The sequence below is a fragment of the Larimichthys crocea genome, chromosome III, assembly GCF_000972845.2.
Source record: "Larimichthys crocea isolate SSNF chromosome III, L_crocea_2.0, whole genome shotgun sequence".
Classification (NCBI taxonomy): Eukaryota; Metazoa; Chordata; class Actinopteri; family Sciaenidae; genus Larimichthys; species Larimichthys crocea.
The window spans coordinates 35,729,640-35,748,764 of NC_040013.1; the positions used below are offsets into that span (position 1 = coordinate 35,729,640).

General features: G+C 39.4%; 1 protein-coding gene across 2 annotated transcripts in view; it reads left to right on the forward strand.

Moving 5' to 3' along the window:
- Positions 1–19,125, forward strand: part of LOC104922979 (ADP-ribosylation factor-like protein 15) — a 94,188-nt gene that overhangs the window by 47,498 nt on the left and 27,565 nt on the right. For both annotated transcript variants that reach the window (XM_010735947.3, XM_010735946.3), the window contains exon 4: positions 314–522. In XM_010735947.3, the coding sequence (XP_010734249.1) occupies positions 314–522 (209 nt within the window). The remainder of the gene's footprint in view (positions 1–313; positions 523–19,125) is intronic.

Here is a 19,125-nt window from a genome sequence, read left to right on the forward strand (position 1 = left end):
ATTGTATACATTGTTATGATTTTATACAAAAGATTGAACACTATTCCAAACATTGCAGCAGTAATTACTTGGAAATTGCTTTTCTTTCTTTTACCTGTGGAAATTATCTTGGTGTTCTTGGTTACTTAAAATCGACTGTCTAATTCAAATTGCAGTCATGAATGCATAGATTAGACCAAGGTAATACAATTTTTATTTCATTACTCTAATGTATAATACTTTTATCAATATTGCAGATATTACCAGTTATATTACTTTTGACAATGACCACTCCCAAAGTTGACAAATCCAATGTGATCACATTTGTCTACAGGAGCTGACAATATCAAGAAATATTGGAGTCGTTACTACCAGGGATCACAGGGTGTAGTCTTTGTATTGGACAGCGCTTCATCAGATGAGGACCTTGAGGCAGCACGTAACGAGCTCCACTCAGCCCTGCAGCACCCACAGCTCTGTACACTACCTTTCCTCATCCTCGCCAACCACCAGGACAAGCCTGCTGCAAGGACACCAAACCAGGTAACCTAGTCTGTTTACTTATATTGTTCATTTATTCCACCCATTGCATGTCTAATTCCAGTTTACTTAGTTTGCCTTTCACAAATGAGCACCACAACTTCCTTTCTTACATCTCTGTCTCAATCAGAAAAGGCAGTTTTGTATTCATTATTTGTACTTATTCAGACACATACTAACCAGTATATTATTATAAGTCTACACATGTGGATGCACTTTTCATTTGCATACTCTATTTATCAGTTATTTAATTTACACATAAGTAGTTGCACACAAGAGGCCATAATTAAATAACAGACTTATAACATCTTACTTCCTAGTGGTGGTAGATTTGTGTGTGCTCCTGACAACCTAGGCGGGGTTGTTTGAGAAAAAATCCCAGGTCATGTCTCCCAAAGCAAATTGGTCTCTAGTGAGGAGCCAAACTAAGAGCGATCAAAAGATCTTTATTTATTAGTGTTTTGGGAAAAGAGAAACCTCATCAAGAAAAATGAAACCAAGACCTCCTCCTGTAGCCAGACCTTGAACAGGAGCTTGCAGGCAAGTCCCTTGTGACTGGCCTGTGTCAATTGGGCCTGAGCCTTGCTGAGGTTCGTGGCTAATGCCTTTGCCATGTGGATCAACCCCCTCAAAGGTAAGGTGCAGGAGTTTAGTGCATTGCCAAGTGGTTGATAGATGGAGGCCAGAGCATGCTGACCCGTGGCTATGAAAAGTGGCTCTTAAACTGTGAAATATCACTTTTCTATTGTTAAAAGAGCCTGAGTTAGTATGGGACATGAAACGATACCAACTAAATATCACTGGATTGACCAGAACTGGCTCGGAAGATAACTCCTGGTACCTTGCCTTTACAGAGTTGGGTGAGAGGGTGTCATATGGGTATAGTGATACTGAGTGTTGGTTCAACCCACAGGACAGCAGTTTTGGGTATCCCACTTTTATGGCCGTCTTTGGGATGCTGTCTGAGCACTCCATAGTTTTGCCCAGGAACTTCAAGAATCATATGGGGAATAACAAAGATGCCATGGAGTTGATTGGTCAGAATAGTCTATGAAATAGCATTTTGTTTTTAGACTTATGTGTTAGTCATGGGCTTTCCATAATGAAACACTATGTGCAAAATGAGTGCCGCTGACTGATCACCTGGTGGTAAAACCATCACCTTTGCAAAAGTCATTACACCCAAATGTACAGTGAAATGTGATCTGGGAATGTCTGGCTGAAGCCCATTTGCACTAAGTCTCCAACTCTCACCTCTGGAAGAATTTTGCGAATTTAGAAGTATTTTCACACCTCATTGGATCATGAGGATATGATATCCAAGTTCAAAGCTTCCATTGCTGATGTGTCTTCTAGGAGTTATGACTAGCAGTTCCTTGGTGCCTGTCATGATGGTACCCTCACTAACTGCTGGTGGACACCACCATTAAGGACGGTGTCAAGCAGAAAAAAAGTTTTTTAAAACTCAGTTTGGTTAATAGAGTTATGGAAAGACAGACAAGAAATGTCTTGTCCAGAAGGAGTTCACTTCTGGTTGGGGTAGTAGGACTGCTGACCTTGAATGGAGCTAATTTTTTTTACGCTGCCGGATGTTTCAATCTCAGCTTACTTTTGGTGATATGTAAATTTTTAACATGCAGGGCATATGCTTCCAAGATGCTTGATTTTTTTTTCTTTTTTTTTTTTCTCCTTGCCGGTAAATAGTCTTTGAAACAGCTTTTGGGCTCTGGAACACAGATTTCCCCAATCTTTTGTTCGCCTGTATGTTTTTTTTTTCTACTTATTGAAGTGTCTTTTGTTATTTGTTGTTTCGCAAGTCAGTGCATTTAATCTTTAATACTAAAACATTGCTTTATGAATACCATAACACTAATTTCAGTCAGTCAGTTCTTGTCATTTGACAATATGCCTGGGTAACTGTTTTTCTCTTTCGGACTGCAAACTATATTATTCTAGGCAGATTTTGCTCTTCTAATCCTCTCTCCATATTGACTGAGTAGAAGACAATGTACTTCTGAGTGTCTTACCAGCAGAATTTTTTCTAGTCCTTTTTTGCCACTCCACCAACAGACAGGCTGTAAAAGTTAGAAGATAGTAGAAATGTCATGGAGTATTAGGTCATGTCACCACCTCGCCTCAGGACAGAATTAATCACTGCTCATAGAGGCAGGAATAAAATACAGCACAAGTAGGGTTGTCTGTCCCATATCTCTCCCCCTTCTCTCTCTCTCTGTCTCTCTTTCTCTGTCTTCCTCTTTGCTAGCCATGCTCTACTACCCTCCCAGAAGGAGCCCCTTGGAGTAGATGTTCTGGATAGCATCCTGTTTCAAAAACCTGGAACCTCACTTTGCTGCACGCTGACAAACTCACGCATACACAAACATATACACACTGAGACGTACACGCACATGCATCATCTGCAGAGGCCTATTTAATGTTTCTGAAGGATAACAAAGATGGATGCCTGGAGAGAGGACCATCTGCATTTCCTAGCCTAGACCACCAATGTTGCTGCTCTTCAGTGATGTGACATCTGCGGTGGGAAGTAATAGAGAGAACAGTTCTATACCAGATTTTGCTGTAAAGTAAACTGGATGTATTTGAAGAAAACCTATGACTCCACCTGAATCAGTTTAAATTAGTTTAACTGATTAGTATCAACTGGTTGTACATGAGGACAAGCCACTGTAGTCACGGAAACCCACTAATCTTATTGATATTTTAATTGGCAACTGCTTGCTTTAAGCCCCCAATACTGGTATCTTTGTTGGCCCTCATAAGGTAGCCAATTAATCCAGTCTGTGAGTTGCCCACACTTGCCCAACGGTCTTAGCGTGATATGTCCTCTGCCACATTTGACTCTGGAAGTATTGACTTTTCTGAACTGTTTGCAAACACTGATGACACAGGAGACTGGCTTACGGGGATGGAGGGATGAGATGAATATTGCCTAAAGGCCTATTTTGTTGGGTGGGCCATTTCGGCTCATAGCATAAAGTGAGTGCTGAGAAAACTTTTATGAGTGAAACATAATTGGACATATGGACGTTTATGCGTCACACATTTTTCTGTCATACAAACACCTGTGTGATATGACCAAAAACTTAATATGGGTAATTTGATATTGCACAATTATTGTAATTAAATTAATGAATGGTGTTTTTTTGGTTCTTATGACTTCATTCCTTATTGTTATAATGTCTCGCTCTGTATTCTTTTAATCTTTTATCTCAAAAGTCATGTGCAATATGTTACATATCTTTCTTATTTTTTTGTTATGTGTAATTAAAGTTGAAGTCTACTCGGGGCGGTCAGTAGCGTAGTGGGTTAAGCGGCCGCCCCGTGTGTAGTAGCTACAGTCCTCGCTGCAGCTGGCCCTGGTCCCGCATCGGATGGCCATTTACTGCGTGTCATTTCCCCTCTCTCTGCCCCCTGCTTCCTGTCTATCGTCAGCTGTACTATCATTAAAGGCATGAAAGTCCAAAAAAAAAGTCACATAAAATAGACCTGCGCCCAGTGCTCAAACAGAAGACATTAACTGTTTTCTTTATAAAAGATCATGTTTTTTTTCCATCTATACTTTTGATAGTATCGTATCATATGAAACATGTGGTATTGAAAAAGTACTGAAGTATTTATACTTTTCAAATCCTTAATGTAATTTCTTATTATGTTTTGTTAGCTTTGTATTGTATTTTAGTTGATTGCAGCTGTGTGTATCTTATTTTAAATAGGTTATATGCAATGACCACATGAAAAGGCCTATTTCTTATTACATTTTACACTCACAGATTCAGATGTAAGTTGCAACAGCAGCCGTTATCTCCTTCCATCCTTACTTCATCTTTGTGATTCTTGGCCATATGGTGTGCCGCGGGTAAAAGCCTCTTGCAACATCTGAGTCTGTGGTGTGTTTTCAGCACTTGAGTGTACTTGGTGGGGAGTCTGTGGTGGGACTGGTCTGTAGCATAATTTGCAAAGTAACATTACGGTTTTCTGGTATGTGTCAGACTTGACATACCCAAACCATGTCCGTGCAGCAAAAGTAGCCCCTCTTTAAGGTACGAGCTCCTTGTTCTCTCTTGAGTGGTTGGAGTCCTTCTGTTCAGAGGCTCTGTGTCATATTCACTCTCCTGCCTGCATCCTCGCTGTAAAAGAGTGTAATTTGTCTATATCATCACATGATATACATATTGTCATTGTCATCATACATGCATGTTATGTCTATATGCATAGATTGCAGTAATTTTTATTTTCAATTTGCTTCCTCAAGCAAAAAGTGTAGGATACACATTCATACGTCCTCATTGGTTTATTTATGATGAGCTTTCAATGAGCTGGTGATTTCTTAAATCTTAATAAGGCTTTGAAATCTTTTGTCAATAGTGATAGACATATAGATTTGATTAAGAGATTTAATTCCACAAACTGTCTAATAATAGAATAGGTCTCTAGGGTGCTGCACTTATATCACTGAGCTCATTTATGGGTATTAAGATTCTGTTACTTGGCCTGGTTTTCTAAGTGTTTGTATATTCTTTGTAATGCATTTGTGTGTTTAAAATTACATAGTCATTATGAGTGTTCCCATGCCTGTGTGCATATTATCCTCTGACTCATGGCTGTGTCACCAAAGGAGCTTAGTGTTCAGTGACTCATGAGTAATCTTTGCTAAGATGAAACAAAATTTTAGACCAGCTATGAAAAAAATGGACTCCACCTCTTATCTTAAACTTTGTTTCTCTACCTCCATACTGTATATCAAGCTCATAAACAAAGTAATAACCCTTGCTTGTTCTTATTAATGGAAATCTGGCTTTAGGTAATATTGTGTGTCAGACTGTTAAAAATAAAGCAGAAAAAAGGGTTGAAAATATGTGCCCACTCAACCACTGGAGAGTGTAAAAGGGCAGACCCTCTATATTTTAACCAAACATTTGCTCAACATCTGCAGGGGTCTCTTCCTGGAGTTTATTTTCAGTTCTCCCCAGGTTCCTATACTATTGCTTTTAGTTCACTTTAGAGCAGCTTTCACCTTGGTTATGGGACTTTAGCATTAAGAATAAAGTAAGCTAGATCTCCTGTGGCATTATCTATACAGCATGCTGATGGCAATCAAAAACAGGTGGAGAGTCTCAAAGATCAAACGACTATCAGGTACTTATTTATGCACTGTGTCATTCAAAGGCACATGGGATGGCTCTGTTTAACCCAAAGTGGTTTCGTGTTTTTCCAGAGTACTGTGATGATGTGTGATGTGTGCCACTGGTCGCAGATAGCACCCTGTGAATATTTCAGAGAGCCTGAGTACAAAGCGGAAAGAAAATAAAAATTTCAAATCTTTTTGTTACTATAATATGCATTACTGTCCTGAAGAATCCACAAAATGACAACACCAGCTTTATTTTTCATTGTTTTTGGTATTTTATGCAAAGTAAAATCATACTAAATTTAATATTTGCTTCATAATTGTAAATTAAGATTTTCTTATAATTATTAACAGACTCTAAGAGAGTCTTGCTTGATGTGCAAACTGGTACATTGCTCCTTTGGCCTTTTCTTGTGTATGGTTTATCTTCAAGTTTGGGGATATTTATGTGTTCACATTACTTATTGATAAAGGTTGTCAAAATGCTCTACTGTAGAGCCGAGTTGCTTAATATTAAATGAAAGTTACACTAAAAGTACCAAGATATACGTCAGAAACAGGTGGCAAACCACTCTTAGCACGAGCTTTGTAAGTGCAGCGTGTCTCCTCGGCTGAGCATAAAAGCACAATTAAAGATATGCCACTTCCTATTTTCATGATTTTATCATTCTCAGCAAAAGGTTTGTCGTGAGCATCACAGGAAGGCCTCAGTTTGAACCCCAGAAAGTGTTAGTTATGTACAGTGTGTCCAGCTGCATTTCTGGAAACACTTATCACATACAGTGTAGTGTCACTCATTTATTTAGGTTATCTGGAGTATATGTGCTTGCTTTGAAAGATTTTTCTCTGAATTTGTTGCAAGGCTGCTTTAGTTGTTTTTTTTCCTGAAGTGTTAGGATTAGACTTACGAACATTTATGTTTTGTGTTCTCAGTATAGGCATAAACACAACACAGTTTAAAGTTTGAAACTTGCAATGAACTGTAAGTGTTTTTCTATTCCACGAAACCTGTTCAGTCCAAGGATGTGGTCTATTGCACTGAACAATCATTTTGTCCTAACTCTCACATCAACAACAGAAAAAGTGTCTACCTATGTCATCCAGCTCTGTCTGTTTCTGCAGTACCCAAATAATCCCACATGTCTTTGTATGTTTTAAAGGTCTTGTATAAGAGACCATATATACCCAGTATGTCGTGTATCTTTTCATTATTTATTAGAATTTGCAATAGCTTTTTCCTTAGTAAACAAGCCCCCCCAAGGGTCAGTGCACATAGCTTCAAGATGTTTTGGTCCATTGGAGCTACTTCACTCAAACCTTTGCTTCATGGAAGCTTTACGTTGTTCAAAAGGTCTTTGGCAGGTTAGTAGAGTTACAGTGTAAAAATACTGTACATTTTAGAGAGGCCGAATCTGTGTGTGTGTGTCTGTGTATGTGTTTGTTTGTTTGTTTGCTTGTTAACTATATTATTGAACTGTAACAAATAGTAAGTGGTAGATGATAATTGTATATTAATTTCTGTATTATAAAAACGATATATTACGGAAACAATCCCCTCTTTATTTTCTTATTCATATTCTGAAGACCAAGTCATTGATTGAATGAGTAACTACATTAGAGAAATAGGTATAGTAGGTATCATGGATTTATTTTTTGACTGAAAGCTGTAATGTTTAACATTACTGTAATCCATAACACTTTGAAAACAACCTTTTCAACAAGAGTCATGACCTTTGAACCACCAAAACGATTTGCTCCGGAAAACTCAGTCTGGTTACATCCTTAGTAATCCCTTTGAAATGTTTTAAACGGTTTAAGCATGTCTGAATGTTTATTAGACAGGTCACTCTAAATTAAAACAAGAAGTCATGTGTAAGGTTTTGTATATACCATGTGTGATGCATGGATATAATGTGGAAGATCTTGCTACAGTGTTCCCCTTTAATGCCCTGACTGAAGTACCTTTTCATGCAGGACTAAATGGGGAAACCAGTGACATTTAGAAATGTCTTCAACTTCTTTATTTTACAGAGGCATATGTGGATAAAATTTGGTTCAGCCAGGTGCCCTGAAATTAAGACGTGACATGTGTAAATGTAACCACTTCAAGTTAATAGCAACTTAGGAGAATCCATGCTAACAAAAAATAAGATCTACATCTAGAGCCAGACTGACATATTGGTACACCAGTTTTATCGGTTGATGTTGGTCGGATGTAATAGTATCTGTATGTTTGTTCAATGAGAGCTGATATGAAATCTTGGGAGAAAAACATGACATTAAGGGTGTGCCATATTGTATCCATCATGATAATACAGGTATAATTCTTAATAGTTATAATATAATAATTGCAGTATTCTGACTTTATGCCGTTACACACAGCAACAGACTGTCTGGCTAACAAAAATAACTGGCTCCACCATGGAAGAGTTAGTCCCACAATCAATCGATGTACAAAAACACAGTAATATGTATATAAGAAATGCGAACTCAACAGCTATAAAATGTTGTTATTACAGCAATGCCCTGAAATGTTGTGGGGCTATGTTGTCCACCCCCACAGGACATACAGAACACAATGTTTTAATAACCATGTTTGAGGGATAATTGCAAAAAATGTTTGATAAAACAAAAAAATCATCAGAATGGAATATACATATGAGATAGAAAAAGGAAAATTAAAGCTTTGTTGTTTAGGGTGTAATCTACTCAAAGATGTGGCTTTTGGAGTCTAAAGTGAAAATGGAGCACATTGTATTCATTTGAACTCTTCTGTTTTTATAATTTGTTTTGATATTTTTGTCATCTCTGAAACCTCAAGCCTTAGTTGCCAGTGATTTGCTTTGAAGCTTTCTTCTGTAAATTCTGTTAAATGTCACATATGGAATTTAAAAGAAAGCTGTACGGAAATATGAAAGCACACATTCCCTTGGAAAATCATTATATGGTGTATATTGTTACAATCATGGATGAAAGTCTGTAGAGAGAGCCACATAGTGTGTCTGTCACTGAAGGTCTGTAAGTGATCTAGATTGCAAAATTAGGTTAGGCCCCACAGATGAATAAAATTCTGTATTGTCGTGGAGTTTTATTGGAATATGTATTGGATTTTGCAAACATACTGCTGCAGACCCCTGACTCCTACAATGGCTCTTCATCAGATCTCTGCAGACCTTCACAGGCAGCAGCTGCATTGCAGGTTCTTGTGAAAATTTGACAAGCACCACCCATGAAACAAGCCCAAATTTAGTTGGTCTGAATTCTATTGGCAGCTCCTCTGGCGATGACACTATACACAAATGACGTCTCCGTGCTGGCCCTCTTCTCACAGCAACCACTCTGTTGACAGAACAAGGTGGCTCATTTCCTTAACACACACACATACTTGCATTTGCTTGTGCTGTTTTCTGGGGCACTCCTTGTTTACAGTTTCACGTTAGTGACTTAGGGTGTTTCTGGCACTGCTAGCGCGAGGGGTGAGAGAAGGTGGCAGTGGGGAAATGCAGCTCAGTGGGCCTGTTAAGGCCTCAGTGGGGCCCTCTGTGCTGGTGCAAGTGTTTTTCAGGAGCAGGGTGGGTCTGGAGGAGGTTGAAGGAAATGTGGGACAAAATTCCTTGTTGACATCAATCTCCTGCCGTTGGGAGGCCCAAGGAAGCTGGGGAGGAGTGGAGGGGAGGTCACCCTGTTGATATAACACCTCAACAAAGCAGGTCTGTTTGGAAGGATGGGCTTAATGGATTGCGTCCATGAGGGGCTCTTGTTTTAGAAAATGCTGTCAGTGTTAGTGGGCAGAGGTAGAGGCTTTTTTGGTTCTATTGACACTTGTCTTATCTGAGAAAGAGACATGATGAGTGCAAAAAACAATGGAGCTAGTTGTAAGTCACAGAGAGGAGGATAAATAGCAGGGAGTATACTGTATAATGAATTTGAGGAAATGTGAGGGAGAAGAGGAAGACAGAGATAAATAAAAGATACTGTAAACAGAGGAAAATAGGGGAGAGGCTGCAATATCTTCACTTGTGATATCTTACCTCAAGGCCATGATGGCTCCTCTCCAAAGCTTGCAACAGAAGCATTTAAACATTGTGGTCCTGAAATGAGTGAACAGGAAAAGCACTCCCTCATACTTTTTCCTCTCTCTTCTTTCTCACTTCAGAGAGTCTCTCAGTCACACACTCATACATACACATACACTCTCTCAAACTCCAGTCGATCCAGTCCGGAACAGTCCCTTTATCCTTTAGTCCATTGTGAGGGAAACAGTGCCTGGTATGAATTGGAGCACATCTGTTTTCAGTGTACCAAAGCGAAATCTGATGTTGCTTTTGCACTGTGACAAAGTTACACCACACAGACAAGCAGCCACTCAAATGCGTCATACACTTGCGGGAATTTTTTTTGCAACACCAGTGAAAACAATAAAGTATATTAAAGGTTGGTGTTAATTGCTAACTTGTGGTTTAAAAACATTGTCGTCAGCTCTTGTCTGAATTTCCGGAAAAATCAAGACCAAAAAGCAGAATGGAGACAGTGACAGATTTTCACCTTCTCACCAACCAGCATGCAAACAATCATTAATCATCAATTTGCCATGTTTTGACAGAAACAGACTGGCAGACACACTTAGACAGTTTGTGTGTGTGACGCAGACATAGTTTATTTCATATGTACCATATGTGCCATGTTTTCTGCCTTCAGTTGATCCTGGAAGGACTAATATTCCTCTCAAAAAGATTTTTTCTTAGCTGCTGTTGACCGAATCACAAGTCAGACCCAGAACATCTCCTCATTTGTTGTCAAGATCTGCATAAACAAGGTCAAGGGAAAAGCCTCAGAGTTATAGTCTAGACTACTGTGCTTGCACCCAACTTTGTTGTTAACTGTTAAACTTTAATTGTTTAAATGCATTTAGTTTCTTCATAAAAAAAATACCTACACTCAGTGACTAAATGTCAGTTATAACTTGATATAATCATTTAAGTTGTTGAAAGACTAGATGATTTTTTGATTATGTTAAAGGTACACGGACTGGAAATCCCACTCTAAGTACTGCTATCACCAGCTGTTGTGGCCTTTTACATTTGCTTCAATGTGTTTGTATCTATATTCTGTGTTGTAACACTTACATATTCTGTATGTATGTGTCAAAGACACACACACACACACACACACACACACACACACACACACACTGAGAGGGGGTGATAGACCGTGAAAGAAAGCATTACACATATCCTGAAATGCCATCTGATGAGTGGTGAAGTGAGACTTTGCATCTGCACTGCATAGATGAAGTCACTGTTGGCCACTTGCCTTGGCTTTAACCCTTCCTTTACATGTTCAGGTTCATTTTCTTTAGGATGGTGTTTTCCAATTTTTACTTATTCTGCATTGTACAGGCTTTATTTTCCTGTCCCTACAATGCCTGTAGAGCTTCCAGCCATTAAAGGAGGTCGTCAAAATGCGTTTATGTTTGAATCTTTCACAGTATAAAATATTGTTGTGACTTTATGGCTTTGTTGGTTCCTTTTTTAAATTGGAGCTGTAGAAAAGAGGCCAAATTCCTGATAAATGTTCACTTTCTCTTCTGTTTTCCCACAACTGTAGTGTCAGAATAAAAACACAGGAGACAGGAAGTTTCTAATCCCTGGCCACTTTTTGCCCACTCGCTCTTTTTCTCTTTTTAGCATTCATTCATCTGTCCGGCTGTGCTTACCCCAAACTTGACACACAACTCCTTTCAAAACATTGTGGTGAAATACTGGCTATAAACAGTAACAGTTGCTTGACTCTGAGAATTTTCTGTCAGAAATGTATAGCCCTAGTGACAAATGGTACAACTCTGTACCTTGTTTTGATAGAGTACATAGCTTTATGTTATAGATGGACCCACAGGGTAATTCTTTTCTGGTTTGTCAAACCTTGCATCATTTATTCTTTGATCTCTTTCCATGTCTTTCGTTCTCTTTCCTGACTTTTAGACTCCCAACACGTTAGCCAGTTTTGACTTCTGAACATGTTGAATCCGCTCCAGTGTGTGAAAACGTATAATTCATTGAAAGGCATGTTTTCTGTAGGGAACAACCTCACAAATCCCACAGCTGAATGGGTTTCTTTGCAGTCTGTTCTGTTCTCCTGTGGTCTACAGGAATGTGGCTCACACAATGATGGAAAACCCACAACCAATAAATTGTTTTTCTCATGTATGAGGTCTCCTTTGACCAGTACTTGTGTGCCCCTTCTGGATACACACAGTACAAATCAGAAAGCACAGCAGGGGAGCTGAAATAGATCACTGTATGACAGGTGTGGTTGATGGACCCACTGTGTAAAGAAACATACTTTTATAGTAATCATTTTGATTTTACTTTAGTATCTACACTTGTCTTTAAAAAAGTATAGATACTAAATGTAAAATTTGAATTGTACATGTATAGAAAACTTAATGTTGGACATAAGTTCTGACACATTAGAGTATTAGTATTGCATTTTGCATTCAGTATTTATTATACTTTCACATTGCTGAGATTCACACCCAATTAATGGAGATGTTCTGATCACTGACTGCTGGAACTGTCAGTGACTGCTATAGGTTAGGCCACCAGTAGAGATTAAGAGGGTGGTTGGGTCATGGCGTAGGGAAGTAGTTAGCCAGCGTTTTTGTCTCTATTATCAGGCTTCCTGAAATAAAGTGGGTGGAGTGGGGGCTTGGCCGGGGCTTTCTGTTTGATCATTGATCTCCATGACCCCATTTGAAGGGTCTTAATCTCTCAGTTGACCTCCTCAAGGATTTTTTTTGAGTAAAGGTGACAGGGGGTATATGTTGACTGGGAACCAGCAAGGGAGTGAGGATGCTGTGGGGAAAGTGATGGCGGTGTTTTTCCACTTGAGTGGAGATACAGGGGTGTAATGAGCCTGGAAAGTGTGTGAGCACACACGTGCGCACATGCTCAAGAGTATGCAGATCTGTGGTATGAACTTAATACAATACAAGCTACTTTTATGTTTCTGACTGCTTAACCACAGATACTCACACCTTAGTACATTTCGCCATCAAAGTTTACATAAGCCTAGCTCACCCACGCTCAAGGGGCTGGAGACCAGTTTTTGTTGTCTAGCACAAACATGCCTTTTCTGTTGAGCTTTATTGTGCAATTTCTGGTGAAGACTGATCTGCATTACATTGTTTATACAAATTTGCCCCCTCTTTTTTCCTTTTTCTTTTCTTTCTTTCAAAGCACTTTAAGCTGTAAAATTATTATTATAAAAAGTAGTAGTAGTAGTATTTACAAGTATATTTGTACTCACAAAAATATTGTACTGGCATAAAGGTGATTTTCTATGCTAACCACTGACTGAACATGAAGCCTTCCTCTGAGGATGTTCTTCCATCATGCAAATGTATAACTTTATCCCCAAAGAAGATTTAAGACTAACTTTCCTTCAGCCTTTGTGCCTCAAGTCTCCAAGCCACTACTCTCCATGACAATAAGAGGATAATGCTGTCTCTGTCTTCGGGGCTCAAACTGATTGTTGTGACAGGACAACCAGACTGCACCCTTTCACATACATCTGCACCACAATTAGGTGGCACGATACATTACACCATTGGCATTGTCCATATCCTCATGTGGTGCTAATTGATAGCGATAGTGTGGGATATTGCCATAATATTTTTTATCCTTAAGAGTTGTGTATTTACTATCTACAGGACTTATCCATGCAAAGTAAACAATGATGCTCAATGATTTCCAGTTGTTTCTTTTGTTTGGATTTTTTTGAGAGTTCAGAGAGACTGCTTGCTGAAGAAGTTATACAAAGGGAGAAGTTACGGTTACGATTTAAGATTACATTTTTGTCTTGGTGAAAGTGATCTTCAGTCCATCTTAAGTGATTTTTTTAATATATTTACTAATACCAGATAGCTGTCCAATCTTCCCGATGCATAAAGTGACTAAGTGTCTCCACCATGCAATGAACAACAGTGAATACTATAATGTCTTTTGATTGAATTCCAAGGATACCTGCATTGTAGAAAAATAAATAAACCAAACAGCCATCTATTATCAATGTATTCATCAAGGTTAGGATGTATATTGAAGAAATAACAGAACAGCAATGACACAGTGAAGGGTTTCTTTGTTCTCTCTTATGAATTAAGTAATTACATATCATGGACCTAATGTTTATTATGTTGACTTGTCATTGGAAAGCAGGATACAAAAACAGCTGGAAAAAGTGTGTAAATACAAGTTTGTTTTAGCTGAGCAAAGGACAACCAGGTACTGCGGATCAAAAGCAGTTAGCCAAGTGCATTTTCAACACTCTTTTTCCTTTACAGGAAGTTGGATGAAGTCATTGTTTGTGACTTATTTTCCAAGCAGTTTTCTAAGTTTAAAATTCGCTTCAGTAGATTAACATGCAAAACACCCAAGGGTTGGAACAAAAGTCCGATTTAGGTGGTCTGTTTTGCAGAGAATAACACACACAAAGCTGTTTTGAAACACGTTTTTGTGCACGACATAAGAAAAAGATGGGATTTTCAGCCTCCTTTCTTTGATTTTGCTGACATAAATCAGCAAGTTTATTGAGGTGTTTTCCTTTCTCAGTAAGTGCTCCTTCTTAGTGCAAACTGATGATAAGGTGTTTTGAGTGGAAATATCTACCTGACAAGAAACATTGTCACTGGAAAAGCTATGCGAAAAAAGAGATAGGAATGTTTTCAAATGTCTTTGGTATTTAGGTCTGATAATTAAGTGTCTCTTTTAACTTGTCTCTTCTTCAAGACCTCCAGATGCGCCTGAGTGTTGCCTGACAAGGTGTGTCGCTCTAACACGTCCATCCATGAGCAGCTGTGCGGATATGCTCATTGATGCGCACACTCGTGGAAATCAAACTGTTGTTTTACATCAACAAACCTTTCCGCCACGATTTCCCTTCCTCATTGTGTTACACCACCACACACACACACACACACCATCGTGTTATGTGGTCAATTCACTGCTCACCCTCAGGAATGCAGCTGTAGATACACTGTGGCCCTCTCCTTTACTGTCCTCAGCTGGAATGGTTTAAAAACTAACTTACACAAGATCTGTGGGAAGGAAACCATGAAGAATGGATTTGATGTGAAGAGGAAAACCACAGTGTTAAGTGTATTGTGATAATGACAGATGGGACACTTCCTGGCTACTTGTTGGGAGAGGAGATACCGATCTCAAGAAGTGTTACCTAAGACACTGTTGTAGCCAGGCACAGAGATTACACTGACAAGGCTGAGGGAAAGCGAGAGGGCCGAAGGAAACACAAAGCCGCAAATGAGAACGTCAGTGCCCCAGAACTCCCCTCCTGCTTATCTCTCTGCCCATCGTCTGGGGCTCTTTTATCAGCACACCAATTGTATCCAGGGCACGGGCTTTTGCCTGTGTTTTTTTTACGTAGCTCTACATGGTAGATGTGTAGGACACAGTCAGGTGGCTGTTTTTGTTTTTAGGTCTGGAAGGCAGTAATCACTACACATGGTTGTTGTCACCTGATTTTGTATCCTCTCCTCTGTTTTAGGGGTACCCTCTCATTACGTGTGCCTCATTATTATCAGCCTTCACATCTGTGATGTTCAGGTGATGTGGAAGTCTATTTGACAACCACAAAGTTGTCTTTGGACCATTACTTGGAGCTCAGATTCAGGATTTAGGTTCCCTTTTTCGTTTTGAGTGCATACTCATTGAGAATGATAGTTTTTTTTAGTTCTTCTTCTTTCAGTGTCTCTCTGATGTTGTAATAACACTGTTTTGTTTAGTACCAGGGTTGTCTTAAAGTCATACATCCCCTGATCACAACTCAAAGATCTAAATAACACTGAGTGGTCTCTCAGACTTGTTGCTGCATAATGCAGGTAGTAAGGCAATATGTGTTGGCCTCCTTTGGTATACTTCTGTTGGTGTATTCTTTCCTAAGCTGATTTCTAATGCATGCTGTACACACATGCCAGTGGACACACTCACATTGATATACAGTAATGATGTTGTGCACTCCTGATGTCCAAAGCCTCTGTGTTTTAGCGTCTGCATTCCTTCATGGCACAACCACCTCCAGATGTTCTCCTCCTATACTGTACCCATGTACAAATCTTTTTCGGAAAAGGCTGGGGGAACCCTTGCTTGGGTTGGATTTCCCCCCATAAAGCCAGTTTATTTGCCAATGTTTTTCATCTCTTCAAAAGACTTGGACATGGGAGCCCCTCAACAGTGCATTCTGGATAAAACATTAAGGGAAGCAGGCCTCACAAACAAACTCTCTCCCTGTCCTAAAAAGACAAATGACAGCTTGAGATATATGACTGTGTAGCTTTATAAAGAGCAAGAGAAAATGTTAACAGGTCCATCAGAAGACCAACATGTCTTCAAGGCATTCTGTTATCATAGGTTACAGAAAAAATCTATATATCTATATATCTATATATATTATATCTATATATTATATATATATATATATATATCTATATATATATATATATATTGCCCCTTGTGATTAACTAATACTAATATAAAGGTGCAGTTTTTCTACTGCGGCATGGTGGGCTTTTTTGTGTGTGTCAATGGTGTGCATACGTGCACATGTCTGTGTGTTGTATAATTACATTTTGTTACATCATTCTAGTTTTAGAGTTACATCTTTGTTTTCCTGTCCATCCTGCAACCAACTGACCCCCTGTGATGGCAGACATGACTGATCTGCGGACTTGTCAGGTACCATCAGTGCAAAGCTGGTGCCATGTGACGCCCCCGGCGGCTTGCCAAAGGCTAATTGTGCTAATTGGCGAGCTCCAATCCTGTAACGAGGCTTTGAGGGGTGACCCACCGACACAGATGAAAGAGCTCAGATTTGTCTTGTGTCAAGGACTTGTGGGTAATCGGCGCGTCCACTGACCTGCAGGCCAGAAGGGTAAGACCACAGTGCTGTGGCCAGTATAGAGAGATCAAGATGAGGACATGACCTGGAGGATCCATACTCTGTGTCTTTCCAGACTTCAAGATCTAGACATTAAAAATGACATTATTACAGCTCTTGAATTACAGCTGATAATTTCTCCTTAAACCCCTTTTACATAAAACATGGACTACGTTTATAAGCTGTTCTTCTGAGTAACATTTACTCAGAAACAACATATCTGTAAACCTGACCTGGCCATAGACCACTTCCTTAGAATAAAAACATGTCATTCCCTGAGTTGTGTGCATCTCATAGGTCAGTCCTTTGCTCTGGTCTGAGAAAAGTATATTGGAGTATATATAATCCAATCTCAAGGACTGATATATGAGCCCAGAAACCAGACAGAAACTCTCCCAAGGGCTTTAACAGTCAGCAGGTCATTTTACTTTTGCAGCTTTAGTTGTCTGATAGCCTTAGCTTGGGGTGAAGGGTGGGGGGTGTTTGGTGCTGGCTGTCTACGATGGAGAATCGGTTTAAAAAACAGATGAGCATATGCCTCTGTTTGTTTCTTCAGATGTTGGTTAATTGTCTCAAGCTCATTCTATCAGATGTAACATCCCATTTCCAAAAAAAAAATCCTTTAGTCAATTATCATACTGTCTAGGAACGTGTTAAGGGTTTTCACAGAACACTCTGAAAGCCTTGTGGTGGATTTTCTGTCCTCATGCATTAAACAAGTCAGACCAAAGACATTCAGTTGGCTGTGAATGTGTAAAGAAAAAGAAATGTAGACATGATAGGGAAATGCTGTCTGACAAACTCACAGACACTCTAAGAGGGAGATGTAGACTCACAGCCATATAGATGTTTAAAAGATAAGAAAACTACATTTAAGTCTGTAAAATTCATTAGACTGCAGAGCTTTAGACCAGAATCGAAGGAGTGTAAAGAGTAAATTCATCATCATTTTAGCACATTTTAGGGCATTTTTGTGTGTGTGTGTGTGTGTGTGTGTGTGTGTGTGTGTGTGTGTGTGTGTGTGTGTGTGTGTGTGTGTGTGTGCGTGCGTGTGTGTGTGTGCGTGTGTGCGCACACACACATACACACACGCGCACCGCTAAACTTTCTGTACTATGGATTAGTCTTAACTTTCCCGATAGGGGGCAGCCCAGAAACCAAATAGTAGGTTACTCCATGAGATGGGATGACTCACATGGAAATCACGGAGTCCGGGTGTTTCTCTTGTAGGAGTTGTAAATGAACTCTTTAACGAGTGACCTCTTCCCAGCCAGTGAACAACTTATCAGTTGAATCTAGAAAGTGTATTTAGTTTCTGTCGTCAACTCCTGCTATGTAGGTGGTATTATACTGTAGTTACTGTAATATGCTGGCACTTAGCCAGTGGGTTTTGCAATCTTAAATAATAATGCTGTGGCTCACTGCACTTTACTGTATTTGACTGAAAGCATGTTACATATCATCACAGATTAAAGAAACCTCATCTGTCAGTTTAAGAAGATTTAATTAAATGTTGATCTAAGTGATTGAAATGTATTTTACTACTTTCCTTTGTACCGTAATCAAGTGTGAAATACAATATTACCTAATTATATTTTTTCTGCATACCAGTGTTGAATAATGTCTGGAACTTGATACATGCCTGTACCCCAAATCCATTCATCCACATAATACATCGTCATTACTGTGCTGGTCAGCGCTATAATAAAGTATTTTAACTTAACTCAAATGGCACTGGTTGTATATTTAAAAAAACTACGCCAAAGACTCAACAATATGCTGAATTTGAAAGAGAGATCAAACACAACTCCCCCTTTGACTTTGTTACACCTGTGATAGCACATGTTGGAGGGGTTAAACTGTGTGCGCCAGAAATCAAATGAATGCACAGAATACTTGGCAGATCACTCTTCCCCAGTGCAATGTAGCTACATGAACATGTAAACTGTCTGAGTTTTGCAGACACTGCTGCAGGGCAGAGGGAATTACACTGTCACACAGAGGATATGGAGCTGCCGTGATATCCTCTTGGCACATAGTTGAAGACCATCCAGGTGGAAATTGGTATGCTCTGCCAAGAGGGAGGTTAGGAGTGAGGTAGTTGCGTGGGAGGTGCTCATCTGCATCGGCAAGCATTGTCTTTCATGTAAACACTATATGGCTTTACCTGTTGTAGCTGTAAGAGGGAAAAGAGGTGGTTTGTGATGTTGGGTGTGGAAGCCAGCAGATGTTAAGGCTTGTTTGCACGTGTGTCAGGTTTTGCACACCTGTACATTTTTGAGATTCATGGAGTTGTGTGCACATCTGTCAGTACTGCAATCATGCCTCACAGCAGGGACACGCGTCAGTGAGATTTTGATTGTATCTTTGTGCTTGTCTGTGGAAAATAAACCAAAGAATTTACTCCGATTATACAAATTAATATACTGTGAAGACATTTGAAAAGGAAGATAGACTCACTGTTTGTGGGGTTGTGGGTGTGTATTTTTGTATTAAGGCTACAGAAA